The sequence below is a fragment of the Microtus oregoni genome, unplaced genomic scaffold (assembly GCF_018167655.1).
Source record: "Microtus oregoni isolate MIOR12 unplaced genomic scaffold, Mior012 000002F_ref0000024, whole genome shotgun sequence".
Taxonomy (NCBI): Eukaryota; Metazoa; Chordata; class Mammalia; order Rodentia; family Cricetidae; genus Microtus; species Microtus oregoni.
Genome location: NW_024543061.1, coordinates 53,181,952 through 53,204,693, shown reverse-complemented (window position 1 = coordinate 53,204,693; position 22,742 = coordinate 53,181,952). Strand labels below are relative to the sequence as shown.

The following is a 22,742-nucleotide window of genomic DNA, read 5'->3' as shown; positions in this document are numbered from 1 at the left end:
GCTAGAGAGATGGCGTAGTCAGTAAAGCACTTCTGTGTAAAAATGAAGATGAGTTCAATCCCCAGATGTCGTGGTGTGAGCTTGTAACTCTAGTGATGGTGAAATGGGAGGCAGAGAGAGCATCCCTGGCCAGCCAGCCTAGCCTGCATGGTGACATTCTAGGCCGATGACAGACTGTCTCAAACAAAAAGTGGACAGTGTCTGAGGCTGTCCGCCAGAGATGGTCCTTAGCCTTCACCACATTTGTGTATATATGCACATACATACATACATACATACATACATACATACATACAATCACCCACTCACCCACCAACCCACAAACTTACACAGACGTATACAACTCAGACAGACCTGGGGCTCAGTTCAGTGCTAGGCTTTGCCTCAAATGCCTGCGGCCCTGGCTTCTAGCCCCAGAACACCTCCCCAAACAACCCCATAGGTAGGTAGAGTGGTATCAGGATGACCCACACACCCTAGGTGGGAACCTGGCTTTGACTGTGATGTGCTGTGTGTTCTCCTGCTCCAAGCTTTCGAGGACACAAGAGACTGCTGCCCAGACTTCAGAGATTCCAGCCAGGGCACCTATGTGATCTCTCTGATGAGGGGCAGTCTCCTGTGGTTGTCAGCCAGCTCCCTGTGCTTTTCTGGGATGTAAAAGCCTGCCCCTGACCAGTGCATGGAGTGGCCTACTTGGGTTTGTGTCAGGCAGAAGAGGGTTCGAATCCTAGCTGGGAACAATGGCAGGATGTAAGCTCCCCTCACAGAGTGCAGCAGGGACCCAGGTCTCTAGCTTGACAAATTAAAGGTTCTTGTGGGACACTCAAGGAGCTAGGACATAGGGCGGGGCTCTGCTCTGACGGATGCGTGGCAGCTTTGCCTCTGCCGTGTGTAGAATGGTAACAATGGGTTGGGAGGGGCCGAGGGTAGTCCCTCAGATTGGAACCTCAGCCCTGAGGAATGCAGACTCTCACTTGGCTGGACACTTTGACCATGGACCGGGATCCGAATGAGGATGACAGTGAGTAGAACCTAGGGGGAAATGGGTCACCTCTGCAGCCAGCACTGGACGAGATCTGGCTCCACATCACTTGCCTTCCTTTAGCATCTGTCTTGATATCTCTTCCTTCCTTTTTCTTTGCTCGGGAAAGACAGATGGTGGCAGCCAATAGCCCCTCTATTATATCCTTTAGAGCAATGGGCAGAATGCCACAGTTACCTCAAGGGCATCTCCCTTCCTATTATATGCCCTGTCCATGTTTGTCTCCCTTTTCTCCAGGTGATAGTGACCCTCCCTCTCCCCCTAATCCAGCCAAACAGAAGCCTGACCCTCAGGATTTTTCTGTCTCATTCCTAGACGCAGCTAATGTACAACGTCACTGCCCAAATCTTTACACACACCCTCTTGCCTGTCACAGTCCTGGTCACCCCAGTCTGTCGTTAGCAGGATAGAAATACAATGGGACAGAAGGGCCGCTTAAAACCCAAGAAAGGAAACAGGTTTCAGAGGAAATAGACTATGTTTACATGAAAGAACGTTTGCTTCCTGACTTGGTACAGGCAATGCAGAGGTGGTCGTGCAGCAGCAGGTGGAGAATTGGGGGATATGGTTCAAATCCTGGCTCTGAGTTAGATTGACTGTGTGGTCTTGGGCCAAGACACCTAACGTCTCCAAGCCTCCATTTCTCCATGTGTAAAAGGAAAATGGACCAGGAGATCTGAGTGTGGGGACCATGGGGTATGGGTACAGTGTCATTGAATTACTTTCTAGGTAGGCAACGAGGGGCTTGCCACTTTTCTGGGAATCCTAGAGAAGTCTGTGAGCCAAGCATATCTCCATGGACCCTGGGACTGAAAGTCTTCTCATACCCAGTGACATCTTTTTTCTTTAAGCTGTGGCTCTTTAGCAGACTTGGAGTTTACAGATGGCATGTCCCTTCCCGCTGTTTAGGCTAGCAAGTCGGGTCTGGATTCAGATCCAAGCTCTGCCTCCAGATTGCTGGGTGACTCAGCTCAGCCCACTCGAATTTTTGGACTTCATTTTTCAAGGCTGTATGGTTTGAAACAGAGAGCCAAGGGACCTAGGGGCGGGGGAGGGGGGAGGTGTTAGGAGAACTGGAGGAAGAGAGGTCTGAATGTCTCTTTAAAGCTTAAGCGACGATACAGTCACACACTCATGCACACATGGGGTGCTTTGCACACCTAACACTCGTATGTGCCTACTGAATGCCTCTTCTTCTCAGTATTCTAGAGGAGCACCCATGCATGGAAGGGGATGAGAAGTGGCATGTGATGTGATGGGCAGGCCTGCATTGAGATCCCGGTGCTCTGGAGAGGATACCACTGGGATCCCGTTAAGACAGAGAAGGTTCTGAGGCAGAGAGAATAACATTGGGAAAGAGAAAAGATGAGAGGGCTTCTCTCTTAACTTTGTTTTCCTCTACAAGAACCATTCTTTTCATGCAAAAGAAAATTAGTTTGTGACTGGCAAGCAGACTCCACCTCCCCATCTGTCTTTGCAAGGCAAATCTTGGTAGCAGATTACTTGGGGACTTGGAGACAGATGCCGAGGCCCTGGGGACAAGGAGGCAGGGCTTGAGCTATGAGCACTACTTTCTGCTCTGCCTGTGTGGACTGGTGGCCTCAGGTTGAACCTCTGGGCCTCATTTTCTGTTGCACGAGTGGGAACATGCAGCAGTCGCGGCGTGGGGAGGCCACTTCCGTGTGAGCTTAGACAGTGCCATGTGCAACAGGGTGAGGTGCTCAGCCAGACAGGTGCCCCCAAACTCACCCCAATGGCCTGGGGACAGTGTGGCACAATGTAGGTGACTGCCATAATTCTGCTGTGCTCCTCCCGTGGTACAGGAAATGTGCCCTTCTGGGGGTCAGCCTGGAGTCCTTTCTTGTTTGGGTGGAATGGGGGTATAAACTTAGAAATGAGGTACCGGGACAGCCCCAGAGGTCAGGGTCACTCCAGGGTAATGGATGGGGCTTGAGTTACCCACCTTCCATTCTTCCCATCATCCTGTCCCTTTTATTTGGTCTCTAGGAGGTCACTGCAACCACATGGCCTTTCTCTGTCTTCCCTTCAAGGGTCGGAGATTGGTGCCCTAGTTGACCCAAGGTTGCCTGATAGCCAGGGCCATCCCAGGAGACAGAAGTGGCCTTTCTCGCTACACTTGACATTTTCCTTGTTGTTTTCTAGTTTAAAGGAACACACATCAAGATCAGCCCAGGGAGAGAGTGGCTTTTATATGCCAGGCTCAGGGCTGGAGGCTGTCACACACGGTCCCATTATGTGGGCGTCAGTTTCGATCTGTGTGACACCTGGGAAGGCATGGCATGCTGGAGAGCCCAGGACCGTAGCCACACACAGCCATGATGGCCCTTGATCCCTTTGACTCAGGACTGGCATATACTCAGTACTGACTTTAATGTTTACTGAGCTCTTGGGAATGACAATGGATGGCCACATGTGAATCCTGGCTCAGAAAAACCCCCATTCCAGCCTCCACCTTCCTGACCCTCTGAGGGCCCTTCCCTACAGGTGACTATTTCCATCAACTGGCTTGTGAGGGTCCAAGGAAGGCGGCAAGATACAGCTTAGCAGCCAACCCGGATGCCCACTTCACTCCCCACAAAAGCTACACTTATCTGCCAAGGTGTGGGCTGCTTTTATGCCAGCAGTGATGCCCAGTAAGCGAGACTGGGATTGTTAAGCCTATGGAGTCCAAACACCTCTCTCCTACCTCTTTACAGAAGACAGTGGCTGACTCTGGCAGCTAAGCAGTGAACTCATCCAAAGCAAAACCTTTTGAAAAGCTTGGGACCCTGCCACTTCGCATCACTGCCACCCCTCTTCCCACTGAGGAGCGCACGCCCTCTAGCTACAAACCCACCCCTGCATGTTTTCTGCCTTGAAAAGAAGGATTAGAGATACAGGTAGCTTGTCTCACTAATAGAGAAGAGCCTTGCTAACTTGGAGGGTGTCAGGGAGGAGTATCAGTCTTTATGACATTCTCTTTTTCTCCCGTCACTGTCCCCAGCCACATGTTGCAATCTTCAGCGACCCTAAGCCCTCCCTTCCAGGAGAACCTGGCTGCTCTCCTAGAGAGCGATACTGTAGTCGGAGGCTGCTTGTTTGTTTCCCAGTCACCCAAACTTCCGAAATAATCACACAGAAACTATATTATTTAAACCGCTGCTTGGCCAATCACTTAAGCATATTGCTAGCTAGCTTTTATATCTTTGGTTAACCCATTATTATTATTTCATATTTTACCATGAGGCTCGTGGCCTACTGGCAAGGTTCTAGCTGGCAGCTTGCACCTTTCTCCTCTGGCAGCTCCATGACTTCCCCTTGACTCCTCCTACTCTCTCTCTATATTCTGGCTATATTCTGTCAAACCACTGGCTGAAAGCATCTTCTTTATTCATTAACCAATAAAAGCAACACATATACAGAAGGACTTCCCACACCACGAGACCTGGTTAGCATTCTGCTCACCATTTATATTAGCCTAGAAGGAATGGGCCATACAATTTAATTTTGGTACAAGTAACAATCTAGAGGGTTCTCTGATGTTTGTCCTACAGTGGGGATCAGACTTGTGTGTGGTGGGGAAACTCTCTATCACTAAGTCACACCCTCAGCCCAATCCAGGGTTTGGAAGAGGCACCTTCCCCAAAGAATGAGGTGTTTTGTGTGTACCCACCCTCGGTTTTCAGCTTCCCCTGAATTCGCTGCAGATTTTGCCCATCTCCTTGGCTGCTACAAAGTTTGGCACTGTCCTCTTGGTGTCTTTATGGCAGGTGTGGCTGACCTCAGTTTTGAGGCTGAGAGTCCTGTGGCGCCCCCTGATGAGCTCCTGGAAGGACTGCCCAGCTATGACTGGCTTCTTCAAGGGCGCGGTGAGTCAGAGTGTCATGGTTTCTACAGCTTCTTTCAGGGGCTCTTGCTGGTTGGGGAGTAGATAGGTCAGTGCTGAGATAGCTCTCATTTCTCCTAGGGTATTGAGAAGTGTGGGGAGTGGGATTTGATAGAGAGTAGGCAGTGTTCTGTGACGCTGAACCTTCTGCTACCCAAATGATGCTGGTCTTAAAATTCCTATTCTGTTTGCTGGAGCCAGCCCTTTCTACTTCTCTCCTTTCTTCCTCCTCTTCCTTCTCTCCCCCTCCTCCTCCCCCCCCATTCCTCCCCCCACCTCCTCCCCCTCCTCTCCCTCCTCCTCCCCCCTCCTTTTCCTCCTCCTCCTCCTCCTCCTCCTCCTCCTCCTCCTCCTCCTCCTCTTCCTTTCTCTTTAATAGCACAAGCTGGCCTTAGAACTCACTCTGTAGCCCAGGCTAACCTTAAACTAGCACCAGGCCAGCCTTTTCTTTCACTGCATCAACACGTGTTCTTCTAAGCTGAGGTAATGTCTTCCTTCCCTCTTCTCTAGGAGGACAGGTCTTCTTTCCATCCCTAGAGTCCCTGGGAAGGTCCCAGGAGCCTGCATCTTGGTCCTCAGTCCTGGAGCATAGGTGAGTCTCAGTGCATTTCCACATGCTCCTGTTGCCCCATGGGAACTCTCTTTGGAATGCTCTGACCCTGCCTCCACCATTGAAATACCCTCTGGTGGTACACTCCATTCCAGACTCACTAAACCAGATCTCCCTGGGGATATGGCCTGGGAATCTTCAGCGTGTTGGGTTCTTCAGCAGTGGAAACCACAGACAGTATCAGGGCTTTGCAAACTCTGGCCTCTGGGTCAAACCCAGCCCCTAGGCTGTTTTCTGTGAGTCCTGTGATACTGGAATCCAGCCACAGTCATATGTGTGTACATTGTCTATGGCAGCCTTTGCCCTGCCACTGCGGAGCTCAGTAGACCCATGCCTGTCTGTCTCATGCTGCTCAAATATTGACTCTGGTTCTCTGTTGCTGAAGTCCTCCACCCCACCCTCCCAATCTCTATCTTGGCGGCGGCGGCGGGGAAGGGGGGATGTACACCCTTTTTGTTTCGAGAAAACTTGTCACAGAGCTCTGGGTTCCAGCCAGCTCTGTGCCAAAGGGATGTGGTGAGGCCCCCTCCCAAATGCACCTTGTGGCTCAGCATGTGGCCTGCCTAAAGGAGTCTTCCAGAGTCCCTGTCACTCTGTGTGCATACACTTCTGTATCTGCATCTCAGTCCTAGCATGAGCCCATGTGACACTGAGTGGCTAGCTCTGTTGCTCACTTGGGACCCTATGCCAGGCCTGGCTGTGCTGGGAGTGGTGAGATTTAGGAATGGGGAGAAAATGGTTTTCCAGGCATCGGGGAGACTGTGCATGTGGGAAGGAGGGAGGTAAAGAACAGAAGGCTCCTTACTGAGGTATTTTGGGGAAAGACATTAGTAAGGAGGTGCCTGGATCTCAGGGAGAAACTTTTTCCAGAGAAGGGGCTGGAGAGTACTCACTCCATCCCACTCAGGCTGTGGCCTGGGGACCAGCCCTCAGTTAGTTATCGTGCATGCTCACAGCTCTTCTGACAAAGATTCGGGTCCCTGAGGTCATTTAGTCTGTTTCTACCTCCATAGGAGGAAGTAGCATCATCTCTAGACCTCAGTTTCCCACACCTGTAGGAGCTGGGCCATTCATCTCCTACAGTTTGAAGATGAGATAGCCTGGAGGCTCTTGTGATGAGATAGCCTGGAGGCTCTTGTGATGAGATAGCCTGGAGGCTCTTGCGATGAGATAGCCTGGAGGCTCTTGTGATGAGATAGCCTGGAGGCTCTTGTGATGAGATAGCCTGGAGGCTCTTGTGATGAGATAGCCTGGAGGCTCTTGTGATGAGATAGCCTGGAGGCTCTTGTGATGAGATAGCCTGGAGGCTCTTGTGCCGGAGGCTTCATCTCCTACAGTTTGAAGATGAGATAGCCTGGAGGCTCTTGTGCCGGATACTTCATCTCCTACAGTTTGAAGATGAGATAGCCTGGAGGCTCTTGTGCCAGAGGCTTCATCTCCCGCTTTCCCCCTCACTGAAGGCCTTTGAGTAGTGATGGATCCTGAGGGCACCAGCCTTGTCGCTGGTTTCACCCCTTGCGAGCACAGCTGCATGGACTTTTGGGAGGCGGTGGAAACTGTTGAGGGTGGATCTTATTGGAGGAAGCAGGTCCCTGGCTCCTTCCTGTTCTTTCTGCTTCTTGTCCTCCAGGGCAGCTTCTGTGCACCCCCACAGGCTCCCACCATGGCTCTCTGCCTCACTGTGAGCTCAGAAGCTTGGAGCCAAGTGACCATGGAGACTGTCAGCCCTAACTCATTTGTGACCATGGAAACTGTCAGTCCTTTCTCATCATCTTTCCTCCCTTTAAGTTGGTTTTCTCAGGACATGATTTTTTTTTTTAATTCACAATTTAGCTTCTTTCCTAGGCCCCATACTTGGGCTAATGTGGGTTTTAGGCCTTCAAGAATGTCCTACTTCCCCTAAGCACCCTGTCATGTGGTCCCCTTGGCTAGATATCTCCTGCACTGACTCCTTAGCACAGTCAGGCCTTGGATTCTTTGCTCTTCGGGCTTGAGTGTTGTTCCCCTGCACTCCAAGAGACCAGTTGTGGCTAGCCCACAGGCCCCTCCCAGACCTCTGCTCCTTTGTTTTCTTCCCAGCAGAGTCCCTGTGGTGACTGAGGAGGTGGCCCGGGAGGCCCTGGTCAGCTTCGTGAACTCTCAGTGTTGCTATAGCACTGCGGCTGCTGGCAACATCATCATCCAGGAGCTGCGACAGCAAACCCTCTGCAGGGTAGGGAGGCCATACCTGGGGGCCTGGGGACACTGAGCCATGGGGGCATTGGTCCTGGGGGTGCGTGCAAACAGTCTCTTCCACAACTTCCCGATTTTGTATCTAATAATCAGAACATAGGAATCTCATCATGATGGACAAGTTCACGTGCACAAGCAGATAAGACCATGTTAGACCCCCCCCCTCCCGCCCTGGCGAACTGTCCATCATAATGCAGAGTTGTCCACAGAGTCCGGAGCCAGTACTAGGGATTAGGAGAGGCTGAGATGCTTGACCAAACACCTATGGTTAGATGTGGTAGATCTAGGGTTCAAAGTTAGGTTTGTCAACCAGAAGCCTAGGCCTCCTTGCACACTTCCATGAGGCACAGACTGATAAGAGACCTTCTACTCCCTTGACTCTGCCTAGACTCTGTGTCTCCTAAGTCATGCCAGTGCCTTGGAACTGGGGAAATCTCACCTCTGACCTTCAGACCATAGATGGTGCTTTGGTCTCCTGCACACGTGGGGCCCTGAAACAGAATCTCAGGGCATACTTGCTAGTGTCAAACTTTTACTCCAAGAAGACACAATTAAGTGGAAGTCAGCTCATGAGAGTGGATAGGTCCTGGATGTGGAGAAAGAAGGGACCAACTTGCAGCCCTGTGATCTAAGCAAAGAGCTGACCTCTCAAAGCTTTTATTTTCTCCAACGAGAGAGAGAGAGAGAGAGAGAGAGAGAGAGAGAGAGAGAGAGAGAGACACCCAGGTGAGGCCCAAGGTCCCTTCTCACCCTAGCTTTGTGCATAAGGATTAAGGAGAAGGACCTTGTCATGAGTCAGGGAGTGCTTAGAACAGGGAACCTGGGGCCTCCCTGGACCATGGGCTAGTACTGCCCTGTACAGGATTTGTCCTGTAGATGGATCTTATGTAGAACTTCATGGGAAGCTGAGATTGCACTGGGTCCTGGCAGTGGTAGTCACACTTTTGTTCCCAGCAACCCATGCGGGTGGAAGCATCATCCTTTTGCAGCAGAGTGCTATCACCAGGAATGGCTGGCGCGGCTCGTGATGCACTGGTGTTCTCGCCTGTACCGAGGCACCGGTGTTCTCACCTGTACCGAGGCACCGGTGTTCTCGCCTGTACCGAGGCACCGGTGTTCTCGCCTGTACCGAGGCACCGGTGTTCTCGCCTGTACCGAGGCACCGGTGTTCTCGTCTGTACCGAGGCACTGGTGTTCTCATCTGTAGTATCGCCTGGAGACCTTCAGCGAATCCCGGGGCAGCGAGTGGACATTTCAGCCCGTCACCAGTGAGTGAACTGTCTCGACTTGGTTTGCTTGGAAGGAACAAGGCTGGGCCTGCGGGACCATCTCAGGACTTGGTTCAGTCACTAAAGCTGAATCTGATGTTTGTCTTTGTGTGTGGGGGTCTCCGTTTCCCCACTTAGTATAAAACAGTGGGATGCCTTTTATCTTAGTGACTCCCGAGTTCTGACCCTGGAAGGTGATTCTGCCTGGGAAGTAGTTTGCAAGAGGCTAAGGAAAGCCTAGCATTTTTTGACTGTGAAGACAGCATTGGGCTTGGACATCCACCTAACCTCCCTAAATTTCTAGACCCTCAAATTCCTCACGAACTGTGCCCTCCCACCTTGCACTCTGCAGTGCTCTAGAGGTGTCTCTCTTTTGTTCTCTGCTGTCCATCTCTAGTCCATTCTTCAAAACCCAACCAGGTGTCACCTTCTCTAGAAAGCCTTCCAGGATTTCTTTTTCCTCTTCTCTCCCAAGCAGAATGCACGAACCTTTTGAGTTTTCCAGGCCCTTTATGTGTGTTTTCAGTGTGAGAGCATGCTGTCTGGAAGAGGAGGATGGGAACAGGGTAGAGGCTGCGGTAGAGATGGTTCCTGCTCATTGGTCCTTCAGTGTTGCCATCCTGTGCAGACATCTTCTACACAAGCTTCAGTTTAATTGTCACTGTAATCCTACGTGTTAGGTGCCCATTATTCATCCCCATGCTAGAGATGAGATGATTAAATTCCAGAGAGGTTAAATCACTTTCCTAGGGTTACACAGCTGGGAAGTAGAGGAGCAGGATTCAAACCCAGGTCCAAAGTGCTTAACCTTGGAGAGCAGGGGGGCACTGTACCCACTCTTCTGCAGCCCGAGCTCATGATGTGCACACCAAAGAGGGGGAGTCATGCTGCTGGGTGGAAACACAAAGGTTTATGCTTGGTGCCTTTTGCGGTCCTCACGATGACCCCTTCTGTGTCAGACCACTCGGTGGATGGACCGCAGAGAGGTGCCTCTCCCAGACTCTGGGACATGAAGGTCCAGGTGCCTCCGATGTTTCAGGAAGACACCAGAAAGTTCCAAGTGCCTCACTCCTCTCTGGTCAAGGTAACAGCTGATTGGGTCATCCGTATTGCTCGCTAAGTCTGTTTCTCACCTTCTCCGTGCTTTACCAGGCTTGCTCCCAAGGCCAGCCTCGTAGGCCATGCCTGTGGTAAAAATAAAGCCCAACTTAAGAACAGCATGTGTCTTAGGGAGGGGACAGTGCCGTCACCAGCTGGATATAGCAAGTGACAACATTCCTAGGGCAACTGTGTGCATGCATGCTTCCTTGCTCGGTTTTTGCTTGAGAGTAAGGTAAGTAGTTTAGGACTCAATGAAATTGGCACGAGCTCAACTCTGAAATGCAGCGGGTAAATGACTTGCTGAGCAAGCACAGGGCCTGAGTTTTTATCCTTAGCACATAGGTAAAAAGCTGGGTGTGGGGGCTTGCACTTGTAACCCCATCATTGGGAAGTAGAGACAGGAGGACCCCTGAGGTTCCCTGGCCATCCAGCCCGACCAGAGTGGTGAGCTGGAGGCTCAGAGAGAGACCTTGTCTCAAAAAGTAAGGTGGGCAATAATCGAAGCAGACACTTAAAAGACCTCTGGTCTCCATATGAGCTGTGTAAACACAAGCGTACAATCCCCCCCCCCACACACTTCACTGAGCTTTTTCTTGGATGTCAGTAGGAGAACAGTTTTGATGTCTGCTGTCTAGAAATCTGTCTTAGCAGGAAGTGTGGAAACCTGGTGTTTGATTGACACCCCCATTCTCTTCTTATCTGACAATTGGCTGTTTTCTCATTAACACTTGATTTAAGAATGTAATTTGACTCCTTGAGTCCTCAAAGTAACCAGACACAGAGGAGCTGAAGTGGGTCACGAAAGCATTTCGCTCGTTTCTGGACAACACAGAAACTATTTCCATTTAGCGACAGAGTCTAGCAGCTTACTCCTTGCCTTTCACAAAAGCGTTGTCCCTTTCATGTGTTCTCAAGGCCCACGTGAGTGGGTTACTGAGGCAAGACAGCCTTTGTGGTTTAGTCTGACAGGAAGCTAGAGTATTAGCTAGCTGAGGGCTCACAGCATCCGCATCTTAGCAAGCGGGGAAGCCTGAGATGGGCCGGGATGTTCTGACCTGAGACCTTGGGTTGGCATTCAAAACTGCTTTGTGTCTCCAGCCACCTGGAAGGGTCTTTCCCCCTGATATTTCCCATGGTAGTCTAGGGTTGGGAGAACGAAGCCATCCAGGGTTTCCTGTCCTCCTTTCTCCCAAGCAGAATGCATGAGCCTTTTGAGTTTTCCAGGCCCTTTCTGCTTATGTTCAGTGTGAGAGCAGGCTGTTTGGTCCTGCTTAGGGACCTCCACCTAAGGAGCACTCTTCCCTTTCAGGAATGTCACAAATGCCACGGGCGTGGCCGCTATAAGTGCAGCGGCTGCCATGGGGCCGGCATGGTGAGTCATGGGTGGGCCCTAAGAGTAAGTGATCCTGTGTGGGTGTTGGGGTGGACTTAGGGATGGCGGGGCAGGGTCTAAAGGCTTCCTGCACCAGGTGTCACCTCAGTGAGTCATCTTCCCTTTCTAAGTCTGCAGTTTCCCATCTGTGACTGGGATAGTCAGAATGGGTGCCTCCGGCTACCCTCACTCATGCTTTGATGATGCAGTTTAGGAATTTCTCCTCTTCCTCGTCACAGGCATTGAGGATCTGCATAGGGCTGGGCCCCGTCAGAGAATGGGTCCTAGGGCCATGCTAAAATGCCTTCCCAAGGAACGATGAAAACAACATCTGTCCCTTTTCCCAAGGTCCCAACCACAGGCCCAGGCACAATTCCACCTGAGCTTATTCTGGAGAGCCAATGAGTGTTTTGGGGTTCTGAGGGTTGGTTATAAGGGTGTGGATGTGCCTCCCTCAGCATGCTGGCTCTGAAATGCCTTAGTCAGCAGGTGGTAACTGTCAGCATAGATGGAGTCCCCCTTCCCAGACCTAGATACTCTAGCGCTTCCTTGAGGCAGAATTGCATATAACAGGCAGTGGAGAGTGACAGGAACTGAGGTGAGACTCTTGTGACCCTCCCCAACCCTCTGTGAGGGGGTGGAAACAGTCAACAATCTCAGTTTGGATGAACTTTTGCAAAGGGGGTACAACTGAACACCCCAAGATGGTGGATGGTTGCTTGACTGTGAGGCCAGTCACTCGAGACAGAGCCCTCTGTGGAGGACCGCCATGAGTTCAGGGAAGTAGACGCAGAGAGGTGAAGTTCACAAGGCTTGGGAGGTGAGGTAGAAGGGCTAGGGTTATCTGCCCAGGCTGCTGCAGCACACTAAGACATCCTGGGTTTACAGAGGCCAGACCGCTGGCTCTGGAGGCTAGAAGTTCAAGCCAAGGCTCACTCTTTGAGTCTGCTCGTCAGACACACATTGATCGCTTGCTGTACCACCATGCCTCTCTCCCCATTCAGATGCCTGCTGGGCCCTCATCTCTCACCTGCTCATGATGGGTCCCAGTGGGCTGCCCCTGGCTTTTCTTTCCTCTCCTTGTGTCCTCCTGCCATTTGCCTCCTGGGGCCTCTGCAATCCACCCCTCCACCCCCCCCCCCCGCCCCACCTCCTTGTGATCTTTCTGTTCTTTCCTCCTGGCTGGCTCCTTTCCTCCTCTCTTGCTTTGAATGTCAGGAGTCCACCCCTGGTACTTTCCTAAAAATGACCTGCCATTACCCTGGACTTCAGCCTGTGCACTCTTGGGTCCTTCCAGACACTTGGTTGGAGGCAGGTCTTGGGGCTTTGGAGTAGGGTCAAATCAGAGAGAAGAAGCAGGGATCTATGGACATGAAGTCTTGGAACCCTGTGCCCGGCATGGTGTATAGTCACCAATCCTCAAGCCACAAACCACAAACCCAGGGGAGGAAGAGACGTGGGTCAGCGTCACAGGGCTGGGTTGGAAGCTGGTCCCAGGATGGCCTGGGCACTGCTTCTGGGAGAGACTTCTTCTGAGTCTGGGCGTGTCCACAGGTGAGGTGTTCGTCCTGCAGTGGTACCAAGCGAAAGGCCAGGCAGCCCCGGAGATGCCATATGTGTTCGGGATCCGGCAGGCGCAGGTAGGAGTGTGTTTGCAGGAGGTGGGGGGAGGCTCTCTGTTCTTAGGTTTCTTTCTAGTCACTGCGCAGCTGAAAAGGCCATGGGTCACTGACCCTCTCATCACTGTACCGCCAGAGTCCGTGGCTATTGGGTGCTCTTGGACTTCGTGTGTGGGTGAGCTTGTTTCAGGGCCTGGCATTTCAGGAAATGCATCAAAAGTATGCACGCGTGAGGAGATGGGGCGTGGAGAGGCACTCTAAGGAACACCAGCGGGAAGGGCCAGTTTAAACTCTGAGCCCAGGCTCTGGGCTAAGCATTCTTTATATAACTCAGAGCAGGGCCTAGCTGTAGGAGCTGTTTAGCAAGTCGGTGGACCAACTAAGCAACCCAGAACATTCCATCTCTACCCTTGGGGCTTTGCATACAGTGGGCTATGATGTCTTGGAACTCATGTCCTCTCAATATGTATAAACTGTGGAAGGGAAACAGAAAACTACAAGGAGAGAAAATATTTAAAATTAGATTAGTTAATGGCTGAGCCTCACTGGCCAAGGTTTACTGTACCTTCTACCGTGACTAGTGAATAATGTCTTTGGGTTAGAAAATTCATTTATTTCATTTTTCAAGTACAGCAACCCAGTTAAAATTGGCTGTGGCAAAAGAGTACATTTATAGTACAGTCTAAGAAGATATTTGTGTCATGGTATCAGGTCTGGCTAGATCCAGGTGCTTAAATAGTGTCACCAAACTGGAGTGGTGTGAGGACCAGGTTAAGTAGCCCACTGGGAAGGGACATTCTTCTGAAGAGTTCCCAAAACATTCTAAGGTGGTTCTCCTCGTATTGACTTGGGTCCATGTATTGGTTGCCAGACAGATGGAATGAGGTAATCAGCCAGGCTGAGACCACAAGCTGGCCACAGAGGGTGGGAACAAAAAGCCACGGAACCAAGTGGCCTGGGCATGGAGAGGATAGACTCCCAAGGGGCTACTCTAGCTCAGCAGTCAGAGGAGGGAGAGGGTGATGTAGTAGTAAGAGCGGCGGGCTGCATCCCCGGCACCTGGCCCCCCCCACGGCTAGCTTTACCCGAAATAATTACACGGAAACTGTATTCTTTTAAACACCGCTTGGCCCATTATATCTAGCCTTTTCTCGGCTAACTCTCGCACCTGGACTAGCCAATTTCTTATAATCTGTGTAGCCCATGAGCTGGTTTACCAGGAATGATCTTAACCTGCATCTGTCTGGAGTGGGAGAATCATGGGGACTCCTTGACTCAGTTTCTTTCTCCCAGCATTCTGTTCTGTTTACTCCACCTACCTATGTTTTAACCTGTGAGGGCCAGCCAAGCAGTTTCTTTATTACTTAACCAATGAAATCAACAGATTGATATATGACACTACCACATCAGGGTGACAGTGGGCAGGTATTTGTCTTCTATTGGAGAGGGTTAAGAGCAGGGGCCTCTGGAGACACAGGAATGCTGTTATCTGTGACCACAGGTGTAGCACCTGCTCTGGGAGGGGGAACAAGACATGTGCCACCTGCAAGGGGGAGAGGAAGCTGGAGCACTTTGTCCAACTGGTCATCATGTGGTAAGTGACACCCAGGGGCCAGGCCTGGAGGAGGTGGGGGGGTTGTTGCGGATACAGAGAACCTCCTCCTCCTAGGGGCTTCTCCCTGGTCCAGGAGGGAGCAGCGGTGACGGGAGAGAATGCAGGGTGGCTTTGGCTCTGAGCTTACTTTTATTCTCATTTTTCAAGTTTTTACTCCTACTACTTTGTGTGAGTGTGAGGATGCTCAGATGTGGAAGTGCGTGCGTACATGTGAAGGCACTTGGGTACTGCGGCCCTCCTGTAGGAGTCGCTTCTCTTTCCACCATATTAGATCCTGATATTGAACTCAGTTTGCCAGGCTTGGCAGCAAGCACCTTCACCCCCTGAGCTATGGTCCTGGCTCTAGCTTTGAGTTTACATTGTCATCATCACCAGCTGGGGCAGCAGCCATGGGGCCCATGAACGCTGATATCCGGGATAAAACCGTGTGCATGTATCCCCAAGGTCAGCCATGGATGTTCTCCATTACGAAGTCCATGTTCTGTCCCTGGCCCGGATAAATGCTAGGCAACCAAAGGTACATGGGGACTGATTTTTTGCAGACCAAGCCCTGAGCTTAGAGAGGCTGTGCACTAGCTCCAGCCCCCATTTACCACCCCGCTTAGGTGTGATGATCAGTGATTTGAAGGTGGGGCCGATTCCCTTTCGTTCCCTCCTCCAGGAAGAACAGCCTGTTTGAGTTTGTGTCCCCACACCACCTCCACTGCCCCGGGGAGCTGCTTGCCAAAGCCAGAGGAGAAAACCTCTTCAGGGACGAGAATGCCACGGTAAGAAGGTGCAAGGAAGTTGGCATCCTGAAGACTAGCTGGCGCATCTGACCCTCTGTGAGCTTTAGGGCCGATGTGTATGGTGGGGACAGAGCTTCCCAGACAGAGATGAGGCCCTGGGTGACTGTGAATGGAGTCTGGTGTCAGGGCCACGAGGTCATCGGCCCCTTGCCCAGGCGGTGGGATGTTGAGAGGATGTGGGAAAGGGCACCAGGTTGCCTGTGTTATGAGCTAAAGGAGGAGCTGTAAGGGAGGCGGGGCTTGTCTCCACGTGGGAGACGATCTCAAGTCAATGCTGTACAAAGCTGCTAACCTGCTGCTTGGGGTTCTGCGCAGTTCATTTTGTGTCCCTGAGACACACAGTGGGAAGCTTCAATATTGGTGTGATACATGACCCATGTGCTTTAATCCCGGCTTTATCTCGCTCAGCACACAGTAGGACCCCAGAAAGGGTCTTTTGGAAAACATGAGCTGCAGGTGGGAGTGTAGAATCTCTGCACCCCTCCCCTTTGTCCTGGACACCCTGAGCCAATCAACTGGTTAATGAGGTCTAAAGAGTTTCCCTCAGCTTGCTGCGTGGCCTCGGAGCCTTTCTCCCATCACCCTCTGGGCCTACTCTTCTGCCTAGTGGAGTTGTCCCTGGGATCTTCCATAGCCCATGTGGGGGTGCTCTGAAAGAGAAAGTGAGGTGCTCTGTTTGTCTCTCCCCAGGTGTACCCCATTGTGGACTTTCCCCTGCGGGATATCTCTCTGGCCTCCCAGAGGGGCATTGAGGAGCACAATACTGCTCTGGCCTCCCGGAGTGCGCGCATCCTTCAGCAGGTGAGGCAGGGAGAACTGAGGACTGAGGATGAGGGCTTGGCTTGGGGCTGCTTCTCTGGTCACACAAAAGAGAGGGGGATGAGGCTTTACCTGAAGGAGTGAGGGTGCGGGAGATCAAGAGGGAGGGAAATGCACAGCCTAAGAAACTTCAGGGTTGAAGCAGTGTGCTGGAGTTGGGGGCCAGCATATCACACTGAAAAGGCAGGAGGGACCATCAGTCACTGGGAGAGAGGACTGGGGATTCATTCACAGGAAATGAGTTCTAGTGTGATTCTAACTCCCTCATAGTCAGAGAGCGGGAAGGAAGAAACCCAGTCAGTACCCAGATCTCAGGCCGGTGCACTGGTGCATTTGGGAAGTTCCTCTGGTGGCCACTAGGTGGCAGTGGAATCACCATCTCTGCAGCACGGTATAGCCATAGACTAGAGTTCTTTGGGTCTGGAGAGATTGCTCAGTGAGCCAAGTGCTTGTTGCTCAAGCATGAGGACTTGAATTCAGATCCCAAGGTTCCACATAAAGATCCTCTGTAGTGACACTCTCCCCGGGGGTCCAGGCTGCTCTATGAGGTTAGCTGCCCAGCTTATCTGGTTCAGTGAGGGTCTGTGTCTCAAAGAAAAGATTTCCAGTACTGATCTCAAAGAACACCCAGTGCTTGAGATTGGTGATGGGGAACCTGGGTCTTTCAGGCAGGGCTTAGATTCTGGGTCTCCTGCATCCTCATGTGATCCTGGGCAGCTGGGGCATCCTGGGGCAGCTGGGGCATCCTTAGGTAGCTGGGGCATTCTGGTTCAGTTGGGGCTTCCTGGGGCAGCTGGGGCATCCTGGGGCAGCTGGGGCATCCTGAGGCAGCTGGGGCATTCTGGTTCAGTTGGGGCTTCCTGAGGCAGCCTCTTCATATGTCTTCTTGGCTGGTTTCTTCTCTGACTGCTGCTGTGGGCTAAAGGTTTCCGGGTGCTACCCTGTGGCACAACCTGCTTTCGTTTCTATCTTTCCCAATGAGACCCAGCCCCACTTCCTGTTCTCTGCAATCTCTCCCGCTGGAAGGAAGGAGAGAGAAAGCAAACATGCATGCTTTAAAATGAACTGAGACCACCTGGGATCTGGAAGGGGACTAAAGTGAGCTTCAGGCACTGCAAACTCTATTGTCTCCCAGGGCCAGGTGGTCACCTGGGTGGCCCTCTGAAGATTCAGTCTCTACTCAGCTCTGTGTCTGCACGTAGCAGGGAGCTCTCAGACTGTCTAGCATCCAGGCATTTACATGGAACCTTCCAGCTTTTCAACATCATAACAAGAATCTGAGCCAATAGTCTCTGTGGTGTCCCCTGGTCCAATCTGATCCCCTGGGTTATTCTTATAAATGCAAGCCCAGAGACTGGAAGGAATTTCTTAAGAGGAGCAGTTCTTTTGTTAGATATTCCGGAAGTTAGTATAGGCTTTTGGGGATCTGGGGTGGGAGACTTGGGACCTTGTCAGTAACCCAGACACTGCAGGACACACCCAGTTGGCACCTGTTTCTCAGTTCTGGCACTCTCCGGAGGTTTGACCTAAACCCCCGTCCACTGACCCTCCGTGTCTGAAAAGTCATGGGGTTGGTTCTTATCTCAGTTTGGGCTCTGCAGAGCAGCCCCAAGAAATGCATATATGAGTGTCATTTACTGAGGAAAGGGAGCTTGAAGGATAGGGGAAGAGCTAAGAGGGAAGCCATGTCAGTTACAAGGCAGCCTCAGTCTGAGCCCAGAGTGGCTCCGACCTTCAGTCATGCCCCAATGCCAGGAGGCTGGGCTGCTGCCTTCTTGGCATCATCTTCCCTGGCCATGGAAGGTAGGCTCGATAGCCCTCAGAGTTCTCTGCAGAGAACTGGGCTATGGGGATCGGTGGTCAGATCTGGGGTGGGTGCAGCAGCAGGCTGTCAGGAAATGGGACTGGGCAGGGACGGATCCCCCACTGGTCTCCCGGGGCTTTGGCATTGGGTGGAGTACCATGGTGGTTACCTGAGTAAACCACAGTCTGGGCTTGGCCACCTGTTCCCCATATGTGAACTAACGAGATGAGGGATTGGTAAAAGCAGAAAAAGATTTACTAGCTGCAGCACCCTGGGAAGAGGCATGCCTAGAGAAATCTAATGACTTTCTACCTCCAGGTCTGTCTTTGGAACCCCGACAGGCCTTAGGTCCTGGTCAAGGCGTGACCCCACCCATCACTAACCCACCTCTTCTGCATGGTGCCTGACCCGCTGTGTGACTCCTTGGGATCCACTGTGTCAATAGTCTGCCAGGGAGGGACATGAGTGTCTGGCCAACATAGCTCTACTCCTGTTGTGACAGTCTGGCTTGAGTAAAGGAGTCCCAGATGGGACATCACCTTGGGCATGGCAGGAGGCTTTTGGAATACTTTGGGCTCGAGGGACAACATGACTCGAGCACCTTGCAAGCACTGGTCACTGTGGGGACCATTATACTCACAGAGTGGCCAATGTGAGTCCTTTCACAACATGCTGAACTAAATGATACGGTATATGAGTGACTGGTGCGGCCTCTAAAGCCTTCCTCCCATGACAAGCTAACCTCAAGCAACATAATCCACCGTGGAAAATCCTGGAGCTGGAAAGAGCAAGGCAAGAGATGTGCACATTAAAAAAAGTATTTTTATTTTTACGGGGACAGAATGGGTGAGGTCACATCTGGGATCCTCTTTTCTAACTGGCCTTTGGTCCTGATTTGATCCCGATTGAGCCAGAGTCAGTGATCCGTGACAGTGTTTTATTCTTGTTAGAGACGATGGGGGAGTGGAATCTAGTCATGAGGAGGTGGCAGCCACCACAGTGAGCACAGTTCCAGCAGCTGCAAGTGGATAGCTAGAATCCTCCCCATCGTGGAGTACAGCCAAGAAGCAAACACACAAGCAGTCAATTACAAGAGGACCGTCTTCTGAAGGGCTGAGGGCTTGGGTAGTTTGTGGGCTTAAATCCAGATCTTCTGAGCACACAGTGGATAGAGGCGGGGATGCTGCTGCTTCTTGTAGAAGGGTCTAGAAGCCAAAGTGTTCCTGATCTTCTGCCCAGGCCTCTGAGCAGCAGCCTTGGCTCCTAATTTCGTGTGTCTGTTAGTCCTTATTTACAAGGCTTTGCATATCAATTTTGGTGGGAGTGTTTCGGCTTCTGCCTTTGATTTCCAAAATGATCATTTGTGCCATTGCTTTAGGCTGATGAATATGAGTTAGTTTTCTGATTTCATTTGGCACCCCAACTTTGAAAGACTTTTGACCTCATTCCACATATAAGAAAGTCAAGGTCTGAGAAATGGAGCTCAGCACCACACAGGAAGGGTCACAGAAGTTTCTAACCCTGTTCCTGGGCAGTGTCCTATGCTCCTAGGTCCTTCTCCAGGGCTCTGCTCTGCCCCAGTATTCCTTGGGGACTCAAGGACAGTTAGAAGAGAAAGCTGAGCAACCATCTGATGGTTTCTGATGGGAAGGGCTTCTAGGGAGTGAGGAAGGTTTGGCCCCTAGCTGTCATACCATTTTCTTGTGTTTGGAATTCTATGCCTGAGAGTGGGTTGTGGAAGCAGCATGAGCCAAAGGCACAGGGCAGACCACAGAAATGCCCCAGGGACATGCTACTTTAACATCTGGAGAAGCCACAACTGTATACCAGCTATGGGTTGCCCTTGCCAACAGCCCAATAGTACCAGGAACTAAAAGTGACAGGGGCCCCCTCTTTCCACCCCAGGAGCCCCACTTCCTTCTTCAGCAGAGCTGAAGGTTTTGAACTAACTACTCAGAGAAGGGGCTGGAGTTGAGGTTCTGAGGCTGACTCTGTGGAAGATAGAGAGTTCTGCTCCCTCTTCTGGGTGCGGGGTGGGGCGCTGTTTAGAAAGAGGTGGATGCTGGGAGGAGATATGAGCTTGACAAGGGGACTGCTAAGGTGAGGGGCCCAGGTTTGCAGTGTTTGATGTTCAGGACCCAAAGTCACATGAGCCTTTTGTTTTCCTATCTGCCAAAAGGAGAGCATTTGAGAAAGACTCCTCTGAGGCTATGCTGACACACAACTGTGGTGGTGGCAGAGGGACATCTGGCTAGATAAGCCTCACAGAATCCACCAAATGCTGGCATTTCTCTGACATTTTATCTTAAAACCAAAATCAAAATCAATAAGCCACTCGAGACATTTCTCTGCTGTTTTGGATATGAAAATATTGAAAACAACTTTGTTCTTCACCCTCATCCAGTAGCTCATGGAGACATTTATGCTTCTGGAAATGTCTTGGGGCTTTCTTGAGGTCCCCTGGGGATACCCATGCCTCACTTCTAATATCAGACAGTAACTGAAGATAAGTCGGTTTTCCCAGGACGTAGACTGTGGGAAGGAACAGTGATGGGCAGTTAGCTGTGAACTGGACACGTCTAGGATCACCTGGGAAGAGTCTCTCCCAGTGAGATTTTGTTTAGATCAGGTTGTCCTGTGGGGGATTGTCTTGGATTGTGTTTATTGAGATGAGAAGACCCATCCACTGTGGGCAGCGTCATTCCGTAGGTTTGAGTCCTGAGCTGTGTGAGTGTGGAGACGGATGACAAACAGGAAAAGGGATACATTCCTTAGCTATTTCAAGTTCCTGCATCAGCTCCCCTCTGAGATGAGATGGACAGTAACGTGGAGTTAGGGGCCCAAGTAAACCCATTCTCCCCTGAGTTGCTTTTGGTCTGGATATTTATCACAGTGTCAGAGATAGGACTAGCGTAGGAGTGCAGCGGGAGATGAATCCAGATGGTCAGCTCCGGACATCCTGTGCACCCAGCACGTTACCCCACAAGCCTGGGGAAGCTGATGCTGCCTCGTAAACAAATGAGAGACTAGGGTGTGACTCTGTGTTTGGCCGTTTGTTTCCTCAGCGCCAGACCATCGAGCTGATCCCCATCACAGAAGTTCACTACTGGTACCAAGGAAAGACTTCTGTCTACTACATCTATGGCACCGACCACCAGGTATACGTGGCTGACTACCCCAAGCGATACTGCTGTGGATGCACGATCCTCTGATGGACAGAGCTGTCCCCAGAGTCCACCGGTTACATCTGCCAAGGGGACAGCGGTGCTCTTGAAGTTTAGTTGTGTTGGTGGATGTTGGACAACCCCTTGCAAACTCCAGAAGTCTTTCTGAACAATTGGTTAATCATCTGTCCAGACTCCACCCCTGATGGGGCTCGGCTGGTGGGGCCCATGTTTAACTTATAAGAATTTTCCTAAGCAACTTCCTGTAGAATAATGAAGAGAAGTAACATAAATGGTGGGGGCTCCGCCTCCCCCCAATCTAATACCCCAGTTGTATGTGGGGTCTTGTATTGGTGATCCCTATTTTAGTCTGGATTCTGCTATGAGCCTTGGAGCATGCCCAACGGTATAGAAGTGTTGAAATGTAATTACAGGTTGACTTCTGCCCAGCACTTTTGCTTTCTGTCCTCTGGGCTGGAAACACTGCTTTAGCCACTGCTGAAATAGTTCCGTTGTACCAATGCCAGGTCTGAGGCTTCCCTTTGAGGTTAGAAGGCTGTGGCGGTTCAAAGATGGGCGCCCTAGTCATCCGAAGGCCACTTCCATCTGGAGCTGCCCACCAGGCTATCCAGTCTGGGTTTCCTCACAACATGGAAGCTCTATGGTGACTGTCGTTCATGGGTACCGTGATGGCTGATTGATGTTGACTGTGAACTTGCCAGAATCTAGAATCACCCAGCAGCCAAACCTTTGGGTGTATCCATGAGAGAGTTTCTAGATTAGACAAATTGAGGTGACGATGTCACCCGTCTTTAGCGGTGAATAGCTCCATTTCATGGGCTGGGGTCTTGGACTGAATTAAGAAGGGGAAAGTGAGCTGAGCACCAGCGTTCATCTCCTTCTATCTACTTCTGGAGCACAGACATAATGTAACCAGCTGCCTCATGCTCCTACTGCCGCACCTTCTTCACCGTGACAGACTGCACCCGTTGAACTGTGAAGAAAAAATACAATAAACTCTTCCTTCCTTAGGTTGTGTTTGTCAGGCATTTTGTTGCAGAGGACTTGAAAGGTCACCAGTATGTGTGCTCAATTGAAAAATAAGAGGTCTCTCTCCAAAGTTCAGAAAACCAAACCAAAACACACCTGTGTTGGAAGGGTGGGGTCTAGCTGCTGACCCCCGTGGCGAGCTCACGGGATGGGTTTCACGGCATGTTTTCTTTTTGAGAAGATGTGGTTTGGAATCAGAAGATGTGAACTGGATCCTACTGTTGGAGCTGGGCAGGCAGAGGGAGCTCCCTGTAGACCCAAATGCTGGCTCAGCTTTGGAGAGGTGTTCCTGGATCCGGAAGGCCACCATGATCCTGACTGTGAGGAACCAGAGGATTGTCATTTTGTGATACCTGTCTTGAGTTAGAACAG

At 51.2% G+C, this 22,742-nt stretch overlaps 1 protein-coding gene across 2 annotated transcripts; it reads left to right on the top strand.

Annotated features, from left to right (window-relative positions):
• Positions 1-920: 920 nt before the first annotated feature.
• Ssuh2 (ssu-2 homolog) lies at positions 921-22,153 on the top strand. Of its 2 annotated transcripts, none has more exons than XM_041643876.1 (12): positions 921-1,021; positions 4,813-4,911; positions 5,439-5,520; positions 7,621-7,750; positions 8,978-9,038; positions 9,998-10,122; positions 11,449-11,511; positions 13,066-13,151; positions 14,632-14,724; positions 15,407-15,512; positions 16,224-16,334; positions 21,222-22,153. In XM_041643876.1, exons 1-12 carry the CDS (start codon positions 961-963, stop codon positions 21,366-21,368), a joined length of 1,164 nt encoding a protein of 387 aa, XP_041499810.1. In that variant the 5' UTR covers positions 921-960; the 3' UTR covers positions 21,369-22,153. The 2 variants fall into 2 exon arrangements, with proteins under 2 accessions (XP_041499810.1, XP_041499801.1); XM_041643867.1 differs by having other exon boundaries at positions 7,618-7,750.
• Positions 22,154-22,742: the final 589 nt, after the last annotated feature.

Coding starts and splice junctions, on each gene's coding strand:
- Ssuh2 (XM_041643867.1), top strand. CDS start 961: ATGCAGACTCTCACTTGGCTGGACACTTTGACCATGGACCGGGATCCG. Junction 4,912..5,438: donor CTGGCTTCTTCAAGGGCGCG/GTGAGTCAGAGT, acceptor CCTCTTCTCTAG/GAGGACAGGTCTTCTTTCCA. Junction 16,335..21,221: donor GTGCGCGCATCCTTCAGCAG/GTGAGGCAGGGA, acceptor TTGTTTCCTCAG/CGCCAGACCATCGAGCTGAT.